Source organism: Barbus barbus (genome assembly GCF_936440315.1).
Source record: "Barbus barbus genome assembly, chromosome: 49".
Taxonomy (NCBI): Eukaryota; Metazoa; Chordata; class Actinopteri; order Cypriniformes; family Cyprinidae; genus Barbus; species Barbus barbus.
The window spans coordinates 2,874,930-2,899,853 of NC_136727.1; the positions used below are offsets into that span (position 1 = coordinate 2,874,930).

The 24,924-nt window shown below is 36.9% G+C and overlaps 1 protein-coding gene across 6 annotated transcripts; it reads right to left on the reverse strand.

Annotated features, from left to right (window-relative positions):
• Nucleotides 1–628: 628 nt before the first annotated feature.
• Nucleotides 629–24,347, reverse strand: LOC306867674 (calcium homeostasis endoplasmic reticulum protein-like). Of its 6 annotated transcripts, none has more exons than XM_079413488.1 (20): nucleotides 24,131–24,336; nucleotides 23,596–23,769; nucleotides 22,643–22,678; nucleotides 20,966–21,132; nucleotides 19,890–20,027; nucleotides 16,850–17,001; nucleotides 10,026–10,137; nucleotides 9,837–9,926; nucleotides 9,539–9,752; nucleotides 8,500–8,574; nucleotides 7,992–8,152; nucleotides 6,778–7,213; nucleotides 3,645–3,886; nucleotides 3,405–3,538; nucleotides 3,225–3,311; nucleotides 2,288–2,434; nucleotides 2,080–2,196; nucleotides 1,315–1,409; nucleotides 1,040–1,225; nucleotides 629–856 (listed from the first exon to the last, which is right to left on the reverse strand). In XM_079413488.1, exons 1-20 carry the CDS (start codon nucleotides 24,153–24,155, stop codon nucleotides 819–821), a joined length of 2,826 nt encoding a protein of 941 aa, XP_079269614.1. In that variant the 5' UTR covers nucleotides 24,156–24,336; the 3' UTR covers nucleotides 629–818. The 6 variants fall into 6 exon arrangements, with proteins under 6 accessions (XP_079269614.1, XP_079269613.1, XP_079269612.1 ...); XM_079413487.1 differs by having other exon boundaries at nucleotides 7,992–8,155; XM_079413486.1 differs by having other exon boundaries at nucleotides 8,500–8,577.
• Nucleotides 24,348–24,924: the final 577 nt, after the last annotated feature.

Sequence of the window (24,924 nt, forward strand, 5' to 3'; positions counted from 1 at the left end):
ATGGTCAGAGATCCAGTTTGATTGTCCAGCTTCAGTCTGTCTCTGAATCTCCCATCAAGAACATCCTCATATACAGTCATGCTGTGTTTTTGACTCAAGTGATCAAATACTTATTTGACACAGTAATTCACAAATAAATTGTTAAAAAAATCATACAACGTGATTTCCGGATTTTTATTTTTAGATTCTGTCTCTAGGTGATAGGTCTCTCTAGGGTGATCAAATACTTATTGACCTCACTGTATATATATATATATATATATATATATATATATATATATATATATATATATATAAAAATTCTTATTTATATAGTATTTCTTTTAAAATATCTTCAGTGTTTGCTAACAGGATTCTTTTTTGCTCTAGGTTTATTCGCGCTCACAGGCCACCCAAACTCAGTATTGAAGATGCTTTAGAGGTCGTTCTACAGGAAATGAGAGACTATCATTACAGTTGAATAAACAGATTATAAATGTTTTGATGCATCATCCAGATTATAAACAGCCAAACTTTTCAATCGTTGTTCATGCAATAACGTGCCTAATTAAATTAAGCATTTTTCAGTATCTGCTCATTGTGTTTCACTTCAATCATTCATGCATAAATTAAACACTGTGCTCTTTTTAAAACGTCTTTATTTTGCTTGTACAGAGTCTCAGATTAATCAGAGGAAGTGCTTGCAATGACACTTTGTCTGAGTTACAATATGATGCTTTGATGCATTTTACTACAAAAAGGAACCAGGGGCAAGATAAAACAGCTTTATGACATCTACAGCACAAAAAAAAAAAAAACAGACCACGTGTGATGGGTGATCACTCTGTGCTGGAGGGCTCCTGGGGGTCTCTGCTTACTGAGGATGAACAAAGATAAAACACATTCATACTTGGTTACAATTAATAGTAAGTTCAATACTTAGGATTAATAGTTTAAATAAACCTCTAAGCCCAAGTATTATCATCAATATTAGTGATGTTTCACTTCGTAAACAGGCTTTTGCTAACAATAAGGTCTCGATTTAAAAAAACACGAATACCTTTTTCTCGTGCTTTCATCCTTGCGACAAAGTTGTAGCTTTTGTTTCGCCTGTAGTTCACGTACGGGTCATCCAGCGAGACTCCCACTCCTTTATACTGGTCCCACTTGTCCCGGATGTCTCCTCCTTTGATGGGGTCTTGAATGCCCTGTTCTTTAGCACCAAGACCTCCTGATCCGCTCCAGCCTGCAGGATGAACAGGAAGAGAATTAGTGCTGGATCAACAGAGAGATCGGTTCATGTGGTCTTCGTAAAACATGTTCTAGATTACATACCCATCTTCATGAGCATCTGATGGCCCTTGTTTTCTTCGCCCAGCCTGAGCTCGGCTGGTAACGCAGCAGGGGCTGAACCCAAACCAGACGTGGAGCTGCAGAGAGGCCGTATGTCATGTCAACATCATGCTAAATCACAATTTGGATTGGATCAATTTTGTGATCCAACCAATTATAATTGTTTATAATTTTTTTCATGCAACGCAACAAGAAATGTAGCTTTAGTCACAAAACTTGACTTATGAAGGTCAAAGTAAATGCGGAAAAAAAAAATCAATCACAGACACTGCAATCTGAATGGGATACTTTTGTTTAAACGTGGAGAAAATTTGCAACTAAAAATACAACAATAGACTTTGTAATGTGACTTCGTGGGATGGGATTAGATTTAAATTTAGGAGCCCCAAATAAATAAAAAGAATATAGGTCATTTGCTCCATAATTTTTTATTTGAAATTTCACTAAATAAAAATGTTGCACTTTTTGCATTAATATTGTTTTTCATTATTTATTTCACAAATAATTAAAAACAATGAAAAAGAGTTAAATAATTTAATTCAATAAATGGATTAATTTAATTGTATTATTTTTTAAATTAAGCATAAACAAAAATTATGTAAAATTACATTTAAGAATAAAAATAAATGAAATCCTCAGTAATAACTACCAAATAAACCCTTGTGAAAATGCAGATACAGATTACAAAGCAGAAATCTGCTTTTCAAATGCAAACTGGATTTGTGTAACAAAAGTAGCTTGACTTACGGTGGCGTCGGACTGCGTGATTTTGCAGCGTGACGACGCTTGTCTGGAGATCGTGACTTGGAGCGAGATCTGGAGCGGGAGCGACTTCGGGACTTGGATCTGGAGTGACTCCTGCTCCTACGGGAGAAAGTCAAAAATGTGTTCAACAACTTAGTGTGGCTGAAACAAATGGCTTAAATATTAGCAGATTTGTTTTTGGGGGGGATACCTGGAGCGAGATCTGGAGTAGGAGCGAGAACGAGAGTGAGATCGGGATCGGGATCTGGAGCGAGAGGATTTTGAAGACCTGGAGCTGGAGCGTGACGTGGATCGTCCTCGACTGTGTGACCGACTGCGTGAAGGACTCGCTCGGGTGCTGCCAAAAAAAACATCATGTGAAATATTGTCATGTGAGGAAACAATGGGAATGACTTTTGTTTAGTCGCATCTGAATTCAAGTGTTATTTTAGTATTAGAAGTATACTGTAATAGTATTTATTAATATTTTATAATATCTTTCAATAATATAATTCATTTGAAATATGAGTTTTACTAATATTGTATTTTTAATTAGGCTTTTTATATTTATTTTATTTCAGTTTTAGTAATTTTAATATATCATTGTAGGATTTATTAATGTTTTAAATTAGATTTTATTTACGTAGTTTTTTGTTTAAATTTTAGTTTTGATATTTTGTCATTTTTATTAGCTTGTTTATTAATCATTTATTGTTGTATTTATATAGAGTATTTATTTTATTTCAGCTTTATTTTTTATTTCAGTTTTAGTCATTTTAGTTTACCATTATATGATTTATGTTTTAAATTAAGTAAATTTAGTTTAAGTATATTTTTATTTCAGTTTTGGCCATTTTATTATACTATTATAGTATTGTGATTAGGTCTTTTTATATTTTCAGCTTTCATTTGAATTTAGATTCACTAAGTTTGTTTTATTTGGGGTTTTTTTAATTAGGGTTTATATTTATTTCAGTTTTATTCTTAATTTCAGCATTTCAACTTAAGTGAGTTGCAAAGGCAACATTTGTAATTGTTATTAAGCTTTTTTTATCTATTATTTAAATTTTATTTTATTTCAGCTTTATTTCAACTAATGAAAGGTTTTAGTTTTTGTCAGAATACATTAAAACAGTTTTATTCCCCACCTGCTGCGTTTGTCCTGTTCCTTTTTTCGCCTCGCTCTCATTTTGGCCCGGAAGAACTCATACAGACCGTTCTGTTCCCAACCCTCACTGTAAAAACAATCATTTTAGTCATTACAACTGAAGTATTAAATAAAAACAACCAAAAAACGACAACTCAAGAGCAGTCACACTGGTGTTCACCTGTTTCTAGGTCTGTCGTGGGACGGCGGGCTGTAAAACGCCTCCACTGCGGCCAGCAGACGGTCACTGGGAGGCATCGGGGGTGGCAGACGGATGTCTTTGGGGTCCAGAGGCTTATAATCATGATCTTCAAGCTATTGTTAAAGAGAAAGCTTAAATTTCACATTTAAAGCAAGACTATCAAAAATAGACATCTACTTTCCCAGCCGACGTCGAATGAAAATAAAAAATAAAAAACACCTTCACAAGTGGAGCCATGAGTCCTGCGGGAAGGTCGAAGTAGGGCACGTTGGGCACCAGGCTGGGGTCGTCCTGACTGACGTGAGACGGGGTCTGCCGCCGCATTTGGGGCGCCTGACCGTTAAAGCCGTGAGGAGGCGGTCCGAATTCAGGATGCTGGTTCCCACCCCACGGAGGAGGATCAGACATCCCGGGAGGAGGAATCCTCTGGTTTGGGTGGTGATGAGGAGGCGGACCGATCTCTGGTGAGAAGAACAATATATTATGCATAACATAAAGCAAGGAGTAACCTTGGAATTTAAGTCCTACTTATGCCAAATCTAAAATTTCAGCATGCTAGTCAAAATTGTTCAATATAAACTATGAAATGATTTATTAATTTCTATTTACTATTATATTCTATTTATTTTTTAAACTTTCAAAACTTAATAGAATTAGGTTTTAAAAGGTTATTAAAAACAAAGATAATTTAATCATAAAAATACTATTGTTTTGCATTAACAAGTGCAGATACTAATAATATTACATTGGTAATGCACATTTGACAGTAAAGCACTGAGCTTGAGTTGGGAAGCGTACCAAATGTACTTTTATTCAAAACAGTAACGAGAAAAATATATTTTTTATTTGAAAAATTATATATTCTACTCATTAACTGTACCATTATTCTTTTATAGTAGCCTATTATATTGAACTGACCGAAAGCTTTAGCGGTTTTCAAAAGAACGCTCTTTACTTTGAGTGATTCAGTTCCATTCAGTTTATAATATCAAAATGTAAAGCAAAAAAAGTGGAAATGAATGACTAATAAGCTAACAAATGCCTCTGTTGCCATCTACTGGTTATAGTGGTAATTTTATGTCTTTTAAAATGTTATTTTAAGTGTTTGTTTATCACACAGTATATTTTAGTCATCCCATTAAAAACAACATTTAACATTGGATAATGTTTAGAGCTTTAAAGTGCTGGAAATATACTTGAAAGTCTCTGAAAAGAGCTTGAATTTCTCTCTTACTTCTGCGGCGAATTCAAACACTTCTCACTGGATCTTGCAGCGCTGTGCTGTAACAGTGTCGCGAGATCAGCATTGGTTCCCGAGTAAAGCTGTTCCGAGCTCGGACCTGTTTGCTTGCGCTGCCCTCAATTATTGATCCAAGCTAAACGGTCCGCGCTGCGCAGCTCAAACGAGTAGCACGGTTGTGTCACGCTTTTGTTTCGTTTGCCATTTGATGTTTCTCATATGCAGCGCTTATGAGCTGGGCAACGTGGTGGTCGCGGCAGTGCGATTGCTCACAAAATTTAGTCGCAGGGGCAGAAAAAATGGTCACAGTCTGGAGCCCTGTGTTTGGTTACCCACATTCTTCAAAATATCTTATTTTGTGTTCAGCACAAGAAAGAAATTAATACAGGTTTGGGACAACATGCGAGTGAGTAAATAATGACAGAAATAACATTTTAGGGTGAACTATCCCTTTAAATGACAGTCGGCAGCATGTTTACTGTCCCTTTAAGACCTGCACGCATCTAATGGCGCTTTTCCACTGCATAGTACGGCAGGGTACAGTTCAGTACAGCACACTTTTGGGGGGTTTTTCACTGGGTACAGTACCTGGTACTTTTTTAGTACCACCTTTAGTACCGTTACCAAAACGTGGCGTGTAAACCCTGCGGATCACTGATTGGCCGGAGAGAATCGTCACTGCCTACGTCATTGAACTTGCAGCACGAGACACAACAGACCCGCTAGATATAAATCAGCACAGCCAGTGAACGCAGCTGTTTTGAATGGGCGCGCCTTTTTTAACAACCATAAATGGCCGTTTCGTTGTCTGTTGAGGAAGTACAGAGGATCCTCTCATGATAGCCGAGGAACAGATCCAGCGAGAGCTTAATGGAGTGACGCGTAATTAAAAACATTTTCAGGAGTCACGGCAGTAGAGGTGGCGCAACTATAACGACACATGAATAATCCCGCCCACTCTAAAGCGGTACTAAACTGCAGTGGAAACACAACCCGAGCCGAACTGAGCTGTGTCGTGCCGTTCCGAGCCGAGCCGTACCATGCAGTGGAAAAGCGCCATAATATACAGGCAATCATCCGTTTTCTCTCAGCTGTTTACTTTCATTTTAGACCAACTGAGTCTATACATAAACCTTGTGTGTTTTGACAGTATTAGTGGAAAAGATTTAACTTAGTTCAGTTATCAGGCACTGTTTAACAGGTTTTTTTTAGTGCGCGCGCTTCGGGTGTACGGGCTCAGAAAAAGCGCACATCAGAACGAATTAAACGCTTAACCTTCAAGGCTTTAAATCGCACGCAAATATTGTACTTTTGTGATTGTGAATAAGTGCAGTGTCCTGTGAGAGTAACTCTGCCGCTGAGTTAACACTGATGTCAGCGTATGTCGCGTTCATATTACGCCAGAACTGCAGCTGATAGAATGTGCTGTAGCACGATACTACGATATTTCTTCAAAAGCAGATCGTGGAGACATTTTTATCGTCCCTGATCAAAAATCGTCATATCGCACACCCCTAAGTAGTATACTATAATAGTATTTAAAATTTATATTATTTTAAAATATTTATATTAATATTAGGGTTTTATATTATATTTAATTTTTATTTTCTTATTTAAATTTTAGTCTAGGTCTTACTAATTGCGTTGTTTTTATGTATTTTATTTTAGTTTTAATACTAGTAGTTTTAGTATAGTATTTATAAGTATTTTTAATTAGGTTTTCATTTTGACATTTTCAGCTTTCATATATTACCATAAAATAAATTAATTAAATAAAAAATTAATTAAATAAATAAATAACTACTTAAAATCACTACTAAGAAGTATATTTAATTATATAATAGAATAAGATTATATTATATTATAGAATAAGTATATTTAATTATCATAATAATTAAAAACATTTCAGAACAGCAAAATTACACTAATAATAAAATACACTAACATTTACATTTATTGCCATCATTTCTTTACTTTCAAACATAAAACCTCGTATTTATGCAATTCAGGATGGAAAAAAAATAAAATTTGTATAAGCATGAAAAAAAAAATAAAAAATTTCATGAAATCAAAGTAATTTTTAATTTGCGAATAGAAAAGCTGAGGTCTCACCTCCAGGGAAGTCTCCCTGTGGGTAGTCGAATCGGTGCGGCGGATACGGCGGCCGTTCGAAGTGATGCCGCGGAGGAAACTCGTCCTGCATGAAGCGTGGCGGGAAGCGTCCGAAGTTGTGTGGCGGCGGCGGAGGCTGATTGAACGGCGGCTGCTGGTGGGGAGGGAAGGGCCCGCGGAAATGTGGTGGACGCTGCATGCGGAAGGGAGGCTCCCTCTGGCCCCACGGCGGCGGCTGATCCGGCTGGCTGCTCCACGGCGGCTGGTCGAACTGTCCACTCCAGGACGGCGGCGGCTCGTTCTGGCTGCTCCAGGGGCCTGCGGGGCCCCCGTCCCGAGGGCCGCTCCAGTTGGGGTCCCGCTGCTCGTTCCACATGCCCTCATGGCTGTTCCAGGGCGGGCAGGGGGGCGGGGCTTGACTCGGGTCGAATGGCGGCTGGAGGCGGAAACATTAATATCAATGCTGGATTGAATATTTAGATAAGTAAAATAAAAAAAAAATTAAGATGTCAGACAAATTTTTTTATCTGCAAAACAATGCAAAAAATAATGTCAAATCTAAAAAAAAAAAAGATTTTTTTTGTTTTAAGAAAAAAAAGTTACACTGCAATAGGTGTCTATTTGATTTTTATTTGGAAAATAAATTGTAATCCGTTACTGATTTCAAATTTCTAATTACGTTATGAAAATTGTAATTAGTAACAATCTATTACACTACTTTGATTACTAATGTAATGACCTAATTCGTTTAATCACATTGATATGAATAGGATAATATCAAAATCAAAATAATATGTATTTTGTATTAAACATTTTGTGTTTGTGAAGAAACAACAGAGGGTTTATAAGCTGTTTAACTTTAATTCAATTATAAAAATGCAAATATAACTATTTCTAAATAATACAAATATTTCTAAAATGAATAAAAGTGGTTATTTTTTTTAGAATGAAAAAATTTTAAAGGCTGAAAAAAATTAAGGAAAAATTAATTATGAACGATTTACTGCCATTACGTGATTAAAATGTAATCAATAAAATAGTAACAGTAATCTGATTATTAGCATTTTAAACATAGTATATACTAATTACAAATACCTAACATTTGGAATCTGATTACGTAATCCAGATTACATATAATCAGTTAGTGAGTTAGTATTAAAACAGCTACAAATAAATGTAAGATCTGTAAGGTTTTAAAGTGTTTTTTGACTCACGGGTTGTTGCGTGTTCCACGACGGCATGTTGTGCTGCGGATCGAACCAGCCCTGTTTAGAGGAGGGCATGTCAGACGACGCTGCCGGGTTCGAATCTGATGGTCGGCTCTGAGTGCCTTCGTAATCGCCGGGTGGAGGACCGGCCAATGGAGGCTTCAGGTCTGCTGATGACATTATTAAGTAATAATAATAAAAAATAAATCACAAGTCAAGAATGATATCATAATCACAAATCACATATCAGCAAGAATAACATCGAGTCAAAAAGACAATGTGTGTTTTGTCTATTTATATGAAGCAGCACTGTAATCATATCAAATTGCCTTTAATAAAGGATTAATAAAGCTCTTAACTCAAAAAACACAATTTAAAACTGACATACGCAAATCTCTTTGGCTCACCAAGGCTGCATTTATTTGACTAAAAATGCAGTAAAATTATGAAATATTACCATTTAAAATAACAGTGTTGTATGTAAATACATCCAATTTATTGCTGTAATTCAAACCTGAAATTTCAGCATCATTACTCCAGTCTTCAGTGTCACATGATCCTTCAGTAATCAGTCTAATATGCTGATTTGCTGCTAAAGAAACATTTCTGATTATTATCAATGTTGAAAACAGTTGTGCTGCCCAATATTTTAACAGTGACCCATTGTTTTTCGGGATTCTTTGATGAACAAAGTTCAAAAGAACAGCATTTATTTAAAATAGAAATCTTATATAACATTAAAAATATCTTAACTGTCACTTTTGATCAATTGAATGCATCCTTGCTGAGTAGAAGCATTAATTACTTTCTGACTGCAAACTTTTGAACAGCAGTGTGTTTCATAAGCAACTTTGTCTGTATATGATGTGAATTCTGGGGATTTTAGGTCCCCAGGTTGACCTAAAACATATTTCAGACAGTTTCCAAAGGAAACATACCTAATCTTCATTTAAGTACTAAAATTACTACAAAAATAAAATAAAAACAAAGTTTTTAAAATTTAACAAAAATCTCTTATAATATTTTAAACATAGATAATAAAAAAAGAGTGCTATCAAACGTTTAATCGCGATTAGTCGCATCCAAAATAAAAGTTTTTGTTTACATAATATATGTTTGTGTGCTGTGTATATTTATTGTGTGTATAATATATATATATATATATATATATATATATATATATATATATATATATATATATATATATATATATATATATATATATATATATATATATATATATATAAATAAATACAAACGCATGCATGTATATAAGAAAAATATGTTGTGTTTACATATTAAATATATATATATATATCATATAAACCATAAGAATATGAATATATAAATGTATAAGCATGTAAATATTTTCAAAATATATACTATACGAGTGCGTATTTATACATACATAATAAATATACATAGTGTACACACAATTGTAAACAAAAACTTATTTTGGATGCGATTAATCGCAATTATTCGTTTGACAGCACTAATAAAAATATTACATTCTGAATAATATCATTAAAATATATATTATTTAAAGTTTTTACCAGGCTGAGAGGTCAAGGGCGCTTGAGTCTTCACGTCGGCGTCTGCAGGCGTCAGCTGACCTACGGCGGCCGCGGCTGCTGCTACCGCTGCTGTCTGCTGCTGCTTCAGATTGCTCACGAACTCCTCGTGTTGTGTCTTCAGCACCTGGATCTGCTGCTGGAAGGCCATCTGGACGGGCTGCACCACCGGCGCGTACTCCGTGATGAGCGACGCCTGGACCAGACACAACAGAGAAGGGATGAGAAACACATCCTCCAGATTTAACCAGAAAACAAGCACTGACAGCACAAGCTGCACCTGATACTGTCCCAGACCCAGAGCCGGACTCTGAAGCTGCTGAATGGTGACGTCGTCAAAGTAGCCGTTCTTCTCCCAGAGCAGCAGCAGCTGAAAACATGAAGAGCAACAACTCAATTCTCTGCTAGAAGTCAAATTAACACCATATTGAAGCTGCAAATGGAAAGAAATGGGGATGGATGATCTTACGCGGGTGATTTTCTGCTGCTTGTCTTCCTCTACTTCCAGGAAGCTGGTGCAGTAAATGGGAACCACGACCTTCTGTAGAGCCGCCAAAAGATCCCTCTGATTTTTCCTCTGACTGTGGAGAAAAATCAAGGGTTTGCACAATAAAACACCATAAAAAAACAATTGGAATTTAAGAACTCTTCTATTTTCTAATTCCAATAGTCTGGAGCTTATAATTTAGGTAAAACTTTACAATAAGGTTCATTAGTTAACAACATTAGTAAAATGAACTAAGAATGAACAAATCTTCTACAGCATTTATTAATATTAGCATTTACTAATGCATATTAAAATCACAAGTTGTGTTTGTTAACATTAGTTAATGCACTGTGAACTAACATCAATAAACAATGAACAACTCTATTTTCATTAATTAACGTTAACAAAGTTGAATAAATAGTGTAATAAATGCATTGTTCATTGTTTATTCATGTTAGTTAATACATTAATGTTAACAAATGACACCTTATTGTAAAGTGTTACCAAAATTTAAGTCACAATTAATAATTTTTTTGTGAAAATAAGGCATCATAAGTACATGCATAAATATATATTTGGCATTACATTAAATAATTTAATTAAATTACTGACTAGAGTTGTTCTCATTAACAAACTATTAAACTGTTTTATGTTAATAGAAAATTTATTATAGAAATGTATTAATTTATTCAAACTTTTTATATATCCGTTAGTTTCCAAAGTAGGGATGTAACGATTCACTCAACTCACCATTCGATTCACAATTTATTTATTTTTACAAAATGAGAATTAAGACAAACTATAAATTAAATGTGCCCTTGTATTATTCCTTGGACAAAATGCAGCACGTTCCTTTGTGAAATTGAGATAAAACACTAAAACTAAATTGAAATTTTAAAACAAGCTCCAAATCAACTAAGTAACACAAATAAAATAAATATCTTCATATAAATAAAATAAGGCTTTGTTTATGCTCTTTCCATTTAAAGTTAGAGGCAACCACTGCATTTTAATCATGATCTAAACAAAGATGCTGCATATATGCAACATGAGCAGTTTATAATCTAATTTAGATTGCATAATTTCAAAATTTGTAGCAAAAACAGAATGGTTTGACTTCAGTTTTGTGAAACTACTGTATACATAAAAAATATCTGCATGAACTGAAACAGCAGACGAGCTGAATGAGACAGATTCACTCACTGCCTGCAGGTGGCGCTTTAAGCGTTTCCTTGGTTTCCGAGGAAAAATATCATCTAAACGTTTCCAAAGACAGTAAGTTCCCCTCAGGCAAACATTCATATAAACTCCTACCCCTAAGTCAAGTCAAGTCAGTATTATTTGTATAGCGCTTTTAACAATGCAAATTGTGTCAAAGCAGCTTTACATCGGCTTGATATAAAGCTGGGTGGCTTTATATCAGCTTTACAGTATGTAGACGGGGAAATAGTTTGTCGAAATGTGATTCTCCTCTGGCCAGACAAAATCAGCAGTTTAAATCTAGGCTAAAGCAGAATCAGATTGTGCAAAGGACTCATCTGGTTCCTGTGGTCTTGTCTCGATGGCCGTCTTGGAGACAGGGTCTTCACTTGGGATCAGTCTCTGGGGCTCATCTAGGTGTTCTGGCTGTAGAGGTCATCTCTAGGTGCTGATCCACCATCTGATCTGGATACAGACTGGATCCAGGTGGCTGCAGTGACCGTCTAATCTGGATACAATCTGGATCTGGGTGGCTAAGAATAAGAAAGAAACAGACTAATATTAGCGTAGATGCCATTCTTCTAACCAGGGCTCTGAACCGGTTCAAAGAACGAAAACCGGAAACGAACAAAATTTTGACTGGAACAGAACCGGAAACAGAAACAAAATCAAATTTTATAGTTGGGCCCGCAGTTGATTTTGATATTCTAGGTATTATCAAATAGCCAGAGTTTTGAGATCGAAGCGGACGTCAAGGGCTATAATGCGATAAGAGCTCACTAAAATACTGAGGTGCCAAACCATTCAGGGCTTTATAGGTAATTAGCAAGATCTTAAAATGTATACGATGTTTAATAGGGAGTGCAGTGTTGACAGAACCGGGCTAATGTGGTCATACTTCCTGGTTCTAGTAAGAACTCTAGTTTGTTTATTAAACGTGCAGAGCAACCACCCAATAAAGCATTACAATAATCTAGCCTCAAGGTCATGAACGCATGAATTAATGTTTCTGCATTTGACATTGAGAGCATAGGTCGTAATTTAGATATATTTTTAAGATGGAAAAATGTAGTTTTACAAATGCTAGAAACATGTTTTTCGAAGGAAAGATTGCAATCAAAAAGTACGCCTAGGTTCCTAGCTGATGACGAATAATTTACAGAGCAGCCATCAAGTATTAGACAGTGATCTAGGTTATTACATGCAAAAGCTTTTGGTCCAATAATTAACACCTCCGTTTTTTCAGAATTAACAGTAAGAAATTGCTAGTCATCCACTTTTTGATATCAACTATACATTCCGTTAGTTTTGCAAATTGGTAAGTTTCATCAGGTCGCGAAGAAATACAGAGCTGGGTATCATCAGCATAACAGTGAAAGCTAACACCATGTTTCCTAATGATATCTCCCAAGGGTAACATGTAAAGCATGAAAAGTAAGGGGCCAAGCACTGAGCCTTGAGGTACTCCACACTGCACTTGTGATTGGTATGATACCTCTTCATTTACTGCCAAAAATTTATTGCGGTCAGATAAGCACGATTTGAACCTTGCCAGTGCACTTCCACTAATGCCAACATAATTTTCTAGTCTATTTAAAAGATTGCTGTGGTCGATAGTGTCAAACGCGGCGCTAAGATCCAGTAGCACTAATAGAGAAATACAACCACGATCAGATGATAAAAGCAGGTCATTTGTAACTCTAATGAGAGCAGTCTCAGTACTATGATATGGTCTAAAACTTGACTGGAAATCCTCACATATATAATTTTTCTTTAAGAAGGAACATAGTTGTGATGATACTACATTTTCTAATATCTTTGACAGAAAAGGGAGATTCGAGATCGATCTGTAATTAATTAATTCTTTGGGGTCAAGTTGTGGTTCTTTAATGAGAGGCTTAATAACAGCCAGTTTGAAGGTTTTTGGGACATATCCTAATGACAATGATGAGTTAATAATATTCAGAAGAGGATCTATTACTTCTGGAAGCACCTGTTTTAGGAGTATAGATGGAACAGGGTCTAAAATACAGGTTGTTGGTTTAGATGATTTAACAAGTTTATACAATTCTTAATTTCCAATAGAATAAGTGGAATTGTTCCTCAGGGGATCTATAGTGCATCTGATGCGATACTGTGGCTGACAGCTGCATGGTTACAATCGAGGTTACATCTCTCATAGTTTCAATCTTGGAAGTAGTTCATAAAGTCATTACTACTGTGCTGCTGGGTAATGTCTGCACCTGCTGATGTTATATTTTTTTGTTAATTTAGCCACTGTATTAAATAAATACTTGGGGTTGTGTTTGTTTTCTTCTAAAAGAGACGTAAAGTAAGCAGATCTAGCCGTTTTTAAGGCTTTCCTGTAGGATAGGGTACTTTCCTGCCAAGCAATACGAAATACCTCTAATTTAGTTTTTCTCCAGCTGCGCTCCATTTTCCAGGCTGCTCTCTTTAGGGCCCGAGTGTGCTCATTATACCATGGTGTTGGACTCTTTTCCTTAATCTTCCTTAAGTGTAAAGAAGAAACCGTATCTAAAGTGCTAGAAAAGTTAGTCAATAGTTTCTGTTACATCATTAAGTTGTTCTGAGCTATTGGATATGCTGAGGAATTGAGATAAGTCAGGAAGATTATTTATAAAGTAGTCTTTTGTGGTAGAAGTGATGGTTCTACCATATTTGTAACAAGGAGTTGGCTTTACAGCTTTAGCTATATGGAAAATACACAAAACTAGATAATGATCTGAGATACCATCTCTCTGCTGCAATATTTCAACGCCACTGACATCAATTCCATATGACAGTATTAAATCTAGAGTATGATTTCGACACGGTCCTGAAACGTGTTGTTTAACACCAATGGAGTTTAGGATGTCTATAAATGCTGATCCCAACGAATCTCTTTCATTATCATCATGGATATTAAAATTACCAGTAATTAGGACTTTATCTGCAGCCAGCACTACCTCAGATAGAAAATCAGCAAATTCTTTAATAAAGTCTGTATGGTGCCCTGGTGGCCTGTATACAGTAGCCAGTAAAAACATTGCAGGGGATTTATCATTAACACCTGTTTCTTTGGACAACGTTATATGAAACACCATTACTTGAAACAAATTATACTTGAAACCAGACCTCTATAGCAATATTTTCAGTATTTCTCAAATTTTAGCAACACCTCCCCCTTTACCTTTTGGACGCAGTTCATGTTTATAACTGTAATCTTGGGGAGTGGACTCGTTTAAAGTAATGTAGTCATCTGGTTTTAGCCAGGTTTCGGTCAAACAAAGCACATCTAGTTTATGGTCAGTGATCATATTTACAAAAATGCTTTTGTAGAAAGGGATCTAATATTCTAATATCTAATATAGGGGTGGCGATGGCGCAGTGGATAAGACACATGCCTTTGGTGTGAGAGACCCGGGTTCGAATCCACTGTGAGACACCAATGTGTCCCTGAGCAAGACACTTAACCCCTAGTTGCTCCAGAGGCGTGCGACCTCTGACATATATAGCAATTGTAAGTCGCTTTGGATAAAAGCGTCAGCTAAATGAATAAATGTAAATGTAAATGTATTCAATAAACTAAGCTTTATCGTTTGTTTATCTGTATTATATCTGTTTTTTATTTGTTGAACATCAATTAAATTGTTACTCTACCTTTGGTTTGGATGCTTTCTGTATTTTCTAGTTCGGGGAACAGACACAGTCTCTATAGTGTGATATCTAGGTGAAAAAGTCTCTATGTGCTGAGAACTGACTTCTGTGATGTGAGGTGGCTAGCAGACAGTCGGTTTAGCCAGTCTCTCTGCTTCCTGACCTGGGCCCCAGTTAGTCAAGTATGAACTCTAAGACTATGTGCCATATTTCTAGAGAGAAGAGCGGCACCACCCCAAGAGGGATGAAGACCATCTCTTTTCAACAGGTCAGGTCTGCCCCAAAAATTCTTCCAATTGTCTATGAAACCTATGTTATTCTGCGGGCACCACTTAGACATCCAGCCATTGAGTGACGACAGTCTGCTATGCATCTCATCAACCCGGTAAGCAGGGAGCAGACCAGAGCATATTACAGTGTCTGACATCGTACTTGCAAGTTCACACACCTCTTTAACATTATTTTTAGTGAGCTCCAACTGGCGAAGTCGAACATCATTAGCGCCGACGTGAATAGCAATCTTACTGAATTTACTTTTAGCATTAGCCAGCACTTTTAAATTTGCCAAGATGTCAGGTGCTCTGGCTCCCGGTAAACATTGGACTATGGTGGCTGGTGTCTCTATTTTCACGTTCCGTGCAATAGAATCGTCAATAACTAGAGCACTGGTTTCTCAGTGGGTGCGTCACTGAGTAGGGAGAACCTGTTTGATGTTTTGATCGGAACGGAAGAGTGGTGTTTTGACCCACGACTAAGCCGCGTCACAGTCACCCAGCTGCCCTGCTGCACGGGCTCAACCGGAACCGAACAATATACAGGACTCCCTGAGCTAGTCGCATCCAAAGCAGTATCTACAGCCCTCACATTCTTACTATCCTCAACTAAAGTTTGGATGCGTGTCTCTAATTCTGAAATATTCTCTGTCAGCCTATTTCGCTGCATTTATCTCATGTGAATCCCTCGTCGCCGACAGAGAGAGATAAACTATACATGTGGCAAACAGTGCAAAAAAACAATAGCAGGAGAAGAAGCCATTACTCACCGTGATTGAAGAATGATTCGCTTACCACTGTTGTTTGATGAACTCGTGAAAAACGGAGCGAGAAAAAAGAAAATAATAATAGGCGCGAATAGAAACGCGAATGGAACCGCGAGTGACAAGCTAACCGGCTAACGAATGCTAACGCAATCGATCGAAGCAATCAATCAGCTATCAATCATAGAACATCAAATCGCGATTTGTTTAGCATCTCAACCGATTTGAATCGTCAAATAAATAAATCGATTTTTAACCGGCTATCGGTTAATTGTTACATCCCTATTCCAAAGCAATATTTTTTCATTTAGTTCAAGTAGTAACATTACTTCAACTAAAGTTGAACTGTATAATAAAAACTAAATAGACATATTAACATAACAAAACGCAACCACATTAAACTAAAATTTTAATTAAAACTATGATATGATACGACAGTCTGAGAACTCTCAAAAATAAAATGAAGTGAAAACAAAGCGTCACATTTAATTTGATGTGTTATTTAAATTTATTAAGTTATTCTTGAGTTAAATAATTAAAATAACCCCTAATTATTAACGCAAATTAAAACTAATTGAAAAAAACATCTTATTTCAGTTAGTTTAAGGAAACATTTCTAACTTTAGTTTAAGTGAAAGTACTAAAACAATTAAAACTAAAATTGTAAAAAAAAAAAAAGTATTTAATATAACAAAATTGTATTTCAACACTTAAAATATTGTAACATTTTTTTAAATATAACAAATATATATTTATATTGTATAAAAATTTGATAAATATTTCATAATATATTGTACATATTTTAAAATGTTTACATATTTAAAAAAAGCTAAGAAAATTAAAAAAATACACAACAAAATTGGAAAAAACATAGAAAATGTGAAATTCATATTAAAATATAAAAACGTCTCACCAGTGATGCAGGACGTCGTTGGTCAGATAGATGAGATGCAGGCGGAGCTCGAAATGCACCCCGTCTGCAATGATGCGGTTTCTGAGATGCGACGCCATCAGCTCGCAGTGCGGCGGGGTCTTAGCGTTACTGAACATCCAGTTCTTTCCAGCCTGAGAAAGAGAAATAACCAGAAGATGACTAATCTGAGACGTATCAGACGGAGCGGTTGTGAGCGAGGCAGGTTTCCGGCTCGTACCATTTGATCTCGTACTGTATCACAGTGTCGGGCGCTTGCTTGGCCATTTGTTGTGATAAGCAGGAAAGTGTGTTCAAGCGCCAGCAGAAGACGGTGTAAAGAAATAGCGTTTGAGAGAAGCAGTCTATCAGCGGAAGTCAAAAGCAGCTCCTAAGTGTATTTACTTGTCTCAGTGTTTAGCGCAGTTGCCGTTGCTAGGAAACGCTTGTTTTGTTTACTGTGTTAAGACTTGCTGAAATCGCGTTTGATCTCGTACCTTTCCAGTCATCCTACTACTTGTCCGCTTGATCCTATTCCATCTCATCTCCTTCAAGCCATTTCTCCTGCAGTTGTACCTGCACTCACTCACACCGTTAACACATCCCTTCACACTGGAGTTTTTCCCTCAGCATTTAAACAGGCTCGTATAACCCCACTTCTTAAGAAAACCACTCTTAACACAACTGTTTTAGGGAACTACAGACCGGTTTCCCTTCTACCTTTCATTGCAAGATCAATCTTTAATGAGCCAAAAAGAACGCACGTCACACCTCTGTTCATCAATTTGAACGGGCTACCAATAGCTGCTCGCATAAAATTCAAGGCATTAATGTTTGCCTACAAAACCATCACTGGCTCTGCACGCCTTTACCTAAATTCAGTATTTCAGACTTATGTGCCCTCTAGAACAGGGGTTTTCAACCTGTGGTGCGCGCCCCCCCAGGGGGGCGCCAGCACCTGTCAAGGGGGGCGCGAGCATCGATTTACGAATACGAGCTTTCAAATCTTCAGCCATCCGCTAGGGGGCAATCAGACTCAAGATTCAAGATTCAAGAGTTTTATTCGTCACATACACAATTATACAGAGTATAACCAGCAGTGAAATGTAGGTCAGGTCCGCTCCAAGGACAGTGCAATTATAAAGTATACAAATATTAAGAGAAGAAAAGTAGAAAAAAATAAAAAAAATAAAATAAAATAAAAAGATAGATAAAAAATATAAATATAAATGTGCAGGTCAGTATGTTGTTGACTTAAATAGTACTAAGAGGAATGTGCAAAATAATGTGCAAAAAAGTTGTACAGGGTATATAATAGCAGCAATATGAGGTAGAGAAAAATTATGAATAGCTTACTGATATGGTGATATTTACATGGAGTCAAGTGATGTTATGACACAGAGTTAGAGTTTAGGAGCCTGATGGCCTGGGGGAAGAAGCTCCTCCTAAGTCTCTCAGTTTTTGCCATCAGGCTACGGAAGCGCTTACCAGATGGAAGCAAAGTGAATAGCTGGTTACCAGGGTGATTTGAGTCCTTGATTATTTTGACAGCTCTATTTTTGCAGCGTTTGAGGTAGATGTCCTGCAGAGAGGGGAGAGCAGACCCTGAGATGCGCTCAGCTAAGCGCACAACTCTCTGTAGTGCTTTGCAGTCCTGATTTGAGCTGTTTCCATACCACACTGAGATGCACTGAGTCAGTACACTTTCTATGGTCCCTGAATAGAAAGTTTTCAGGATTGCTGGTGAGACCCTGAATTTCCTCAGCTGTCGCAGATGGTACAGTCTTTGCCTGGCTTTCTTTACCTGAGTTTGGATGTGTGTAGTCCAAGTCAGGTTCTCGGAGATGTTTACACCGAGGTACTTGAAGCTACTCACCCTCTCCACAGGGGTCCCACTGATCATAAGAGGTGTGTAGGGCTGCTGCTGTCTCTTCCTGAAGTCCATGATCAGCTCTTTAGTTTTGCTCACATTCAGAGAGAGACAGTTGTTCTGGCACCATGATGTGAGTCTCTCTACCTCGTCCAAGTATGCGGTCTCATCGTTGTTGGAGATGAGGCCCAGAACCACAGTATCATCAGCGAATTTGACAATAGATGTGGAGCTGTGAGAGGACACGCAGTCATGCGTGTAGAGAGAGTAGAGCAGGGGACTCAGGACACAGCCCTGTGGGGCTCCTATGTTCAGAGTGATGGAGTTTGAGGTGAACTGGCCAACTTTCACCACTTGAGGTCTGCCGGTGAGGAAGTCTTAAATCCAGTCACAGAGTGAGGAGTTTAGGCCGAGGTCTGTGAGTTTAGATGCCAGCTTGATGGGGACTATAGCTGTTATAGGCGACAGTGAGAATGGTGTAAAATGATTTACGGTTAGTCATGTCAGAAATCCAACCACGGATTGGCATGTTGTTATCTCAGAAACGGGCTCAGCCATCACACTGAATCAGGTAAGCTGGTTATATGTGTATGTTTTTTAATGCTACGCATTGGAAATGCAGCAAACGATATGTGAATGATGTTCGCGCACTTTGGGCTCGCGCGGGGGGGTTGATGTTGGGGGGGGGGGGGCGCGAGTGAAATTAGACAAACTTGGGGGGGCGCATGTCCTAAAAGGTTGAAAACCCCTGCTCTAGAAGCTTGCGTTCTGCAAGTGAACGACGCATTATTGTACCATCCCAAAGAGGCACAAAATCACTTTCACAGACTTTTTCAATAACTGTTCCCTCCTGGTGGAGTGACCTGCCCAACTCAATCTGAGCAGCAGAGTCCTCAGCCATCTTCAAGAAATGGCTTAAAACACATCTCTTCCATCTTTATTTGACCCTCTAACTCAGAACTCATAACCTCTCTATTCTAATTCTGTTTTATCTATCTTCTTTGTATCTATTAGTCTTCTTTGTATCTGACCCTCTAACACTTGTAGGCTAACCGAGACTTGCCATAGTACTTGCATATTGTTGCTCTTTTGTTGGTTTTGATTGCTTCTATTGTCCTCATTTGTAAGTCGCTTTGGATAAAAGCGTCTGCTAAATAACTTAATGTAATGTACCGATATGGCGTCTTTGGTGCAGGTGTCTATGATGGGCTGCAGCAGGTTGTCGAACTCGTTCATGTCTAGCTGCGTCTCCACCAGCAGCTTCTGCATCTGCTGCTCCATCGCCAGAGAGATGGCGGCCGTCACTTGCTCCTGAAACCCCAAAACACACATTTATTTAACAGAATATAGCAATGTTCTTTGAAAAGCTTGAAGTTTCAAGATTTTGCTCAAAGTAAAAAAAAAAAGTTATTAACATGTTGCACATTGTTAAAATGTTTAAGCAAGTTCCTAACGTTATAAAAAATTAACAAATTAATACACATTTGCTAGTATGTTTTAGTGTTTCTAGTTTCTAGATAATACATTGCTAGCTTGTTGCCAACAGGTTTTAATATATTGTTAGCATAATTTAACATGTCGCTGGCATGATTTAACATTGCTAACATGATTTTACACATTACTAACATGTTGCTATCATTGCTTAACACATTACTAGCATGTTTGAATATTTTTTAAAATATTTCAACATGTTCCTAACATGATTTAACACATTACTAGCATGTGTTAACACACTGCTAATATGATTCCAGCATGAATAACACATAGTTAACGTTTTAAACACTGCTAACATGATTTAACACATTGCTAGCATATTTTTGGCTGAGATACAACTATTTGAAAATCTGGAATTTGAGGGTGCAAAACATTTTTTTAAATAAAAATATTGAGAAAATTGCATTGAAAGTTGTCCAAATTAAGTTCTTAGCAATGCATATTACTAATCAAAAAAAACGTTTTGATATTTACAGTAGGAAATGTACTAAATATCCTAATGATTTTTGACCCATACAATATATTGTTGGTTATTGCTACAAATATACCCATGCTAATTATGATTGGTTTTGTGCTCCAGGGGGACATACATTCAAACAGAAATCAGTTATTTTGAGTTGTATTTCACAATATCACTGTATTTTTTGATCGACCCTGGTGTGCAGAACATAAATGGACCATCAAAACTACACAAAGTCCCATAGACTTTTCATTGAGGGGGTCAAAACTTTTGTGCACAGGTGATATTAATGCACCTGTCTGAGGCTGAGCAGGTGCTGCTCCTGATGCTGCAGGTTCCACTGGCTCTGCTGGATGAGCTCCTCCACAGACGGCGTGGTTGGCGGGATCGGCGGCGGCGGGAGCATCGTCATCGGCACAGGAACATCAGCAACCTCTTTCCCTGGAGGTTTACAGAGCACTGCTAATCACAAGAGCACACAGACGCAAATCTATAACTCCTGCCACACATCTGCCTGCCAGTGCGTCCAGATCTGATGGATGAGGACGAACAGTCACACTACTGAAGGAAACATGACTCTCTTTTGAATGGACGTTCCCAGAGCAAAGCCATTGAGATCAGAAAAACATGCAGGAAATCACTCATGCTGGATTGTTCCCCTCTGATCTTCATGTCTGGAGAGAATCTCATGAAAATCTCGGGAATACGGAAACATTAAGCAGAGGAAAGCATGGGGATATGACATACTGAACTGACTGCAAATAACTGAGGGGAAAAGAAATCAAGTAAAGAACCCAAAGAAAAACGGCTTGCTTGAGGCTTCCTTAGCTTGAACGTGAAACTTAAGTTTGAATCAAGATTTGTACAGAATACTTGCATTTGCAAACAAAAGTAAAATCATGTAAGTTTAAATATCATGTATGTAGCAAAAAACAGTGCAGGAAAGTAATGTGCTTACTTAAAACAAATAAATTTAATGTACATAAAAGTAATGTACTCACCTTCAGGCCATGCAAGACGTAGATTAGTTTGTTTCTTCATCAGAATGTATTTGTAGAACTGTAGCAATATCATCACTATGGGTGCCGTCAGAATGATGATCCAAACAACTGCTAAAAACATCACAATAATCCACACCACCTCAGTCCATCAATTAACATCTTGAGAAACAAAAAGCTGCGTGTTTGTAATAAACAAATCCATAAACGTCAGGCATTTTAACTTTAAACCGTTGCTTCTGGCCAAAATATTATTCCATAATCCATAATAACGCTTCACCAGGGAAAACGTCCATTCCCTGTTGTCTCACTTCAAAATCCACCCATATATCGGTTTAGAACGGATTAATTGTTTTCTTTTGTAAACAGCAGTTGCATTTTTCTCTCCCGATTCAGACGAGATGACTTTTTCACACGAGAAAGCAACATTATGGATAGAGAACTCTCCATCCAAATTAAAAACGCATCAACGATGGATTTGTTTCTTACAAACACACAACTTTTATCTTCTCAAGATGGTAACTGAGGGACTGGAGTGGTGTGGATTATTGTGATGTTTTTATCAGCTGTTTGGACTCTCATCATGACGGCACCCATTCACTGTAAAGGATGCATTAGTGAGAAAGTGATGCAATGCTACATTTCTCCAAATCTGATGAAGAAACAAACTCATCTACATCTTGGATAACCTGAGGGTGAGGACATTTTCAGCTAATTATCATTTTTGGGAGAACTATTCTATTAATTCTTCATTCAAATCACTGAAAATGAGAAACAGTAACAGCGATGGTTGGCAAACACTACCAAAAGTGTTGCACAGCTGGTTTTTGAAAGTTTCAACCAATTATACAGGTTGATATCTGTCTGAGAAAATATAAGCAATAACATAATCTGACAAATGAAAGATAAAAACAAAAGAACTCCATAAATAGCAGGCAAAATGAAACATTTCTGATCATCGGTCTAATAAATACCTTCCATTTTATATTCATCATCATGAGTGCCAGAATCTATAAAGGAGAGAAGCACACCTTAAAGACGAATACATACATAATACAGCTGTCAAACAGGCAAATCTAGCTGTTCATTTCCATCACACAAGCCCTGAGTTAGTAGCAGGGTTATTAGCGTTACCTAAAACTAAAAACATTTTTTGTTAATTGAAGCTGAAATAAAATAAAAATAAACTTTAGATGTGAAACTTAAAATCTCTTGGCCACTAACTGAAATACACTGCCTTCCAAAAGTTTGGAAACACCCCTGGCAAAGTGTGGTTTTGGACGATATCAGCATCATTTTTTGGTGCAAATACATTAAAGTAACTTGACATTATCAATAATGGCAATATATACATGTCAAAGTCCGACATTCCCCTGATGCCTGGTTACTGGTTTAAACTTGGCCCAGGTTTTATAAGATGTTTGGGTCAGCACACCTTAATACTGCAGCTTCAACAATTGATTGCCAATTCAAAGTCAATGTCTGAATAAACTGACAGCTCGGATGCCCAGATCATGCAGAGCTGTAATAGCTGCTAATGGTGGATATTTTGATGAATCCAAAATTTAAGTTTTAACTGTTTATGTAATAAAATATGCTTTCGTAGTTTGTTGTCGTCCCTGATCAGTGCAAAATTATCAAATTAAAAAGGATTCATGCCTATATTGTCCAAAACCCCACTTTTCTATGGCGTTTCCAAACTTTTGGAGGGCAGTGTAAGTTTAAGCTACCAAAATATAGCACCAAAAATAAATAACATTACTAAAAACTAAAACAGAACTAAGCCTAAAATTGAAATCATATAACATAAACCTAAACAGTAATATTTAAAATAAGTAAATAAATCAAAGGCTAAATCAATATGTTCATAATATAAATAATATTAAAATAACACTGTCTTATGCTCTGCAGCGGTTCATTCACATACGCTGCTGCTGTTCGATGGCCAGTTTGTATTTGTAGTAGCCAAAATATTCCCTTCCGAACAGAAAAGAGAACTTAGGGTTGTCCTTCTGCTTCTCCATGGTCATCTTCTCAAACTCAGGTCCATTTCGGGCGACAAACTGAGCCAGTTTATCAATGACATTACGCAGCTCTTGATCTGATGGGAAAAATCAAAGAGAGAGAGAGAGAAAAATACAATACATTAAATAAATACATAGTATATTTTAAAAACAAAACAGTTTTAATGAACATAAACATAGTATATTTTTTAAAACAAAACGGTTTTAATGAACAAGGATTTATTTTTATATATTTGCCATCTTTTTAAAAGTGCAAGAAGCTTTCATGTATTTGTTCTAGTAATGTTGACATCTAACGTTACTGTAAAAGCTTTATATACACACCACAGTCAATATAAACTAAGCAGCACATTATGAGACAATTGTGTGTTTATTAGTGACGTTTGTGTGTTTATAATATCATTCGTGCTCGCGGTGTAACAGTACAAACACGGTTACCTTCTGGCGGCGAGGAAATATCCATTTTTCTCAGGATTACTCGCTAGTATAAGACCGGGAATTAATTTATATCACATGACGCGGAGGTACGACACACAAAAAACTATTTTAAACGTATGCGAACATTATATTTGTATAGGTTTGTTGTGTTTTAGTTCAAGACGAAGCGACGGGAAACTGAATCCTGACGACTTCCGCCGGTGCGTGAGATGCGCATGCGCACTGGAGACGTTCGGAAGGGCCGTGATTTCACATCGTCGCCTACGTTTTTCGATCTTTTTTATATTATTTTATTTTTATTAATATTTTGTAACATTTTTAGTTTGAAGGTACAATGATATTTGGATTTTAACAATGTGGACAGTTGGCAAGTTTTTTTTTTGCAGATTTTAGAACAAAGACCATACAAGGGCAATAACATTTAAATTAAATCAAAACAAATACTATAAAGAAAATTAAATAGGAAAGCAATAAGAAAATCACATGTCAGTAAACAAGCACAAATTATAAAAAAATAAAATAAAAAAAGATTTAAGGCTTCAAAGTAATTTACAGTTTTTTTTTTTACGTATACAGGGATGGGCTTTGTAAGTGCTCCGAGGCCCTATTAACATAGGCCTAATAAACATCTAGCAATGCTATAATTGATATTATTTGTGTGTGCCCAGGCGGCTTTGGCGTGATCACGGATAGTCCTTGTCGCAGCGGAAAAAATATCAAATAATCTGTCATTTTTGGTCTTAAAGATAGGAGTAAGACATCCTTTGGAAACTGCAAAGGGTTTACTTTTATTA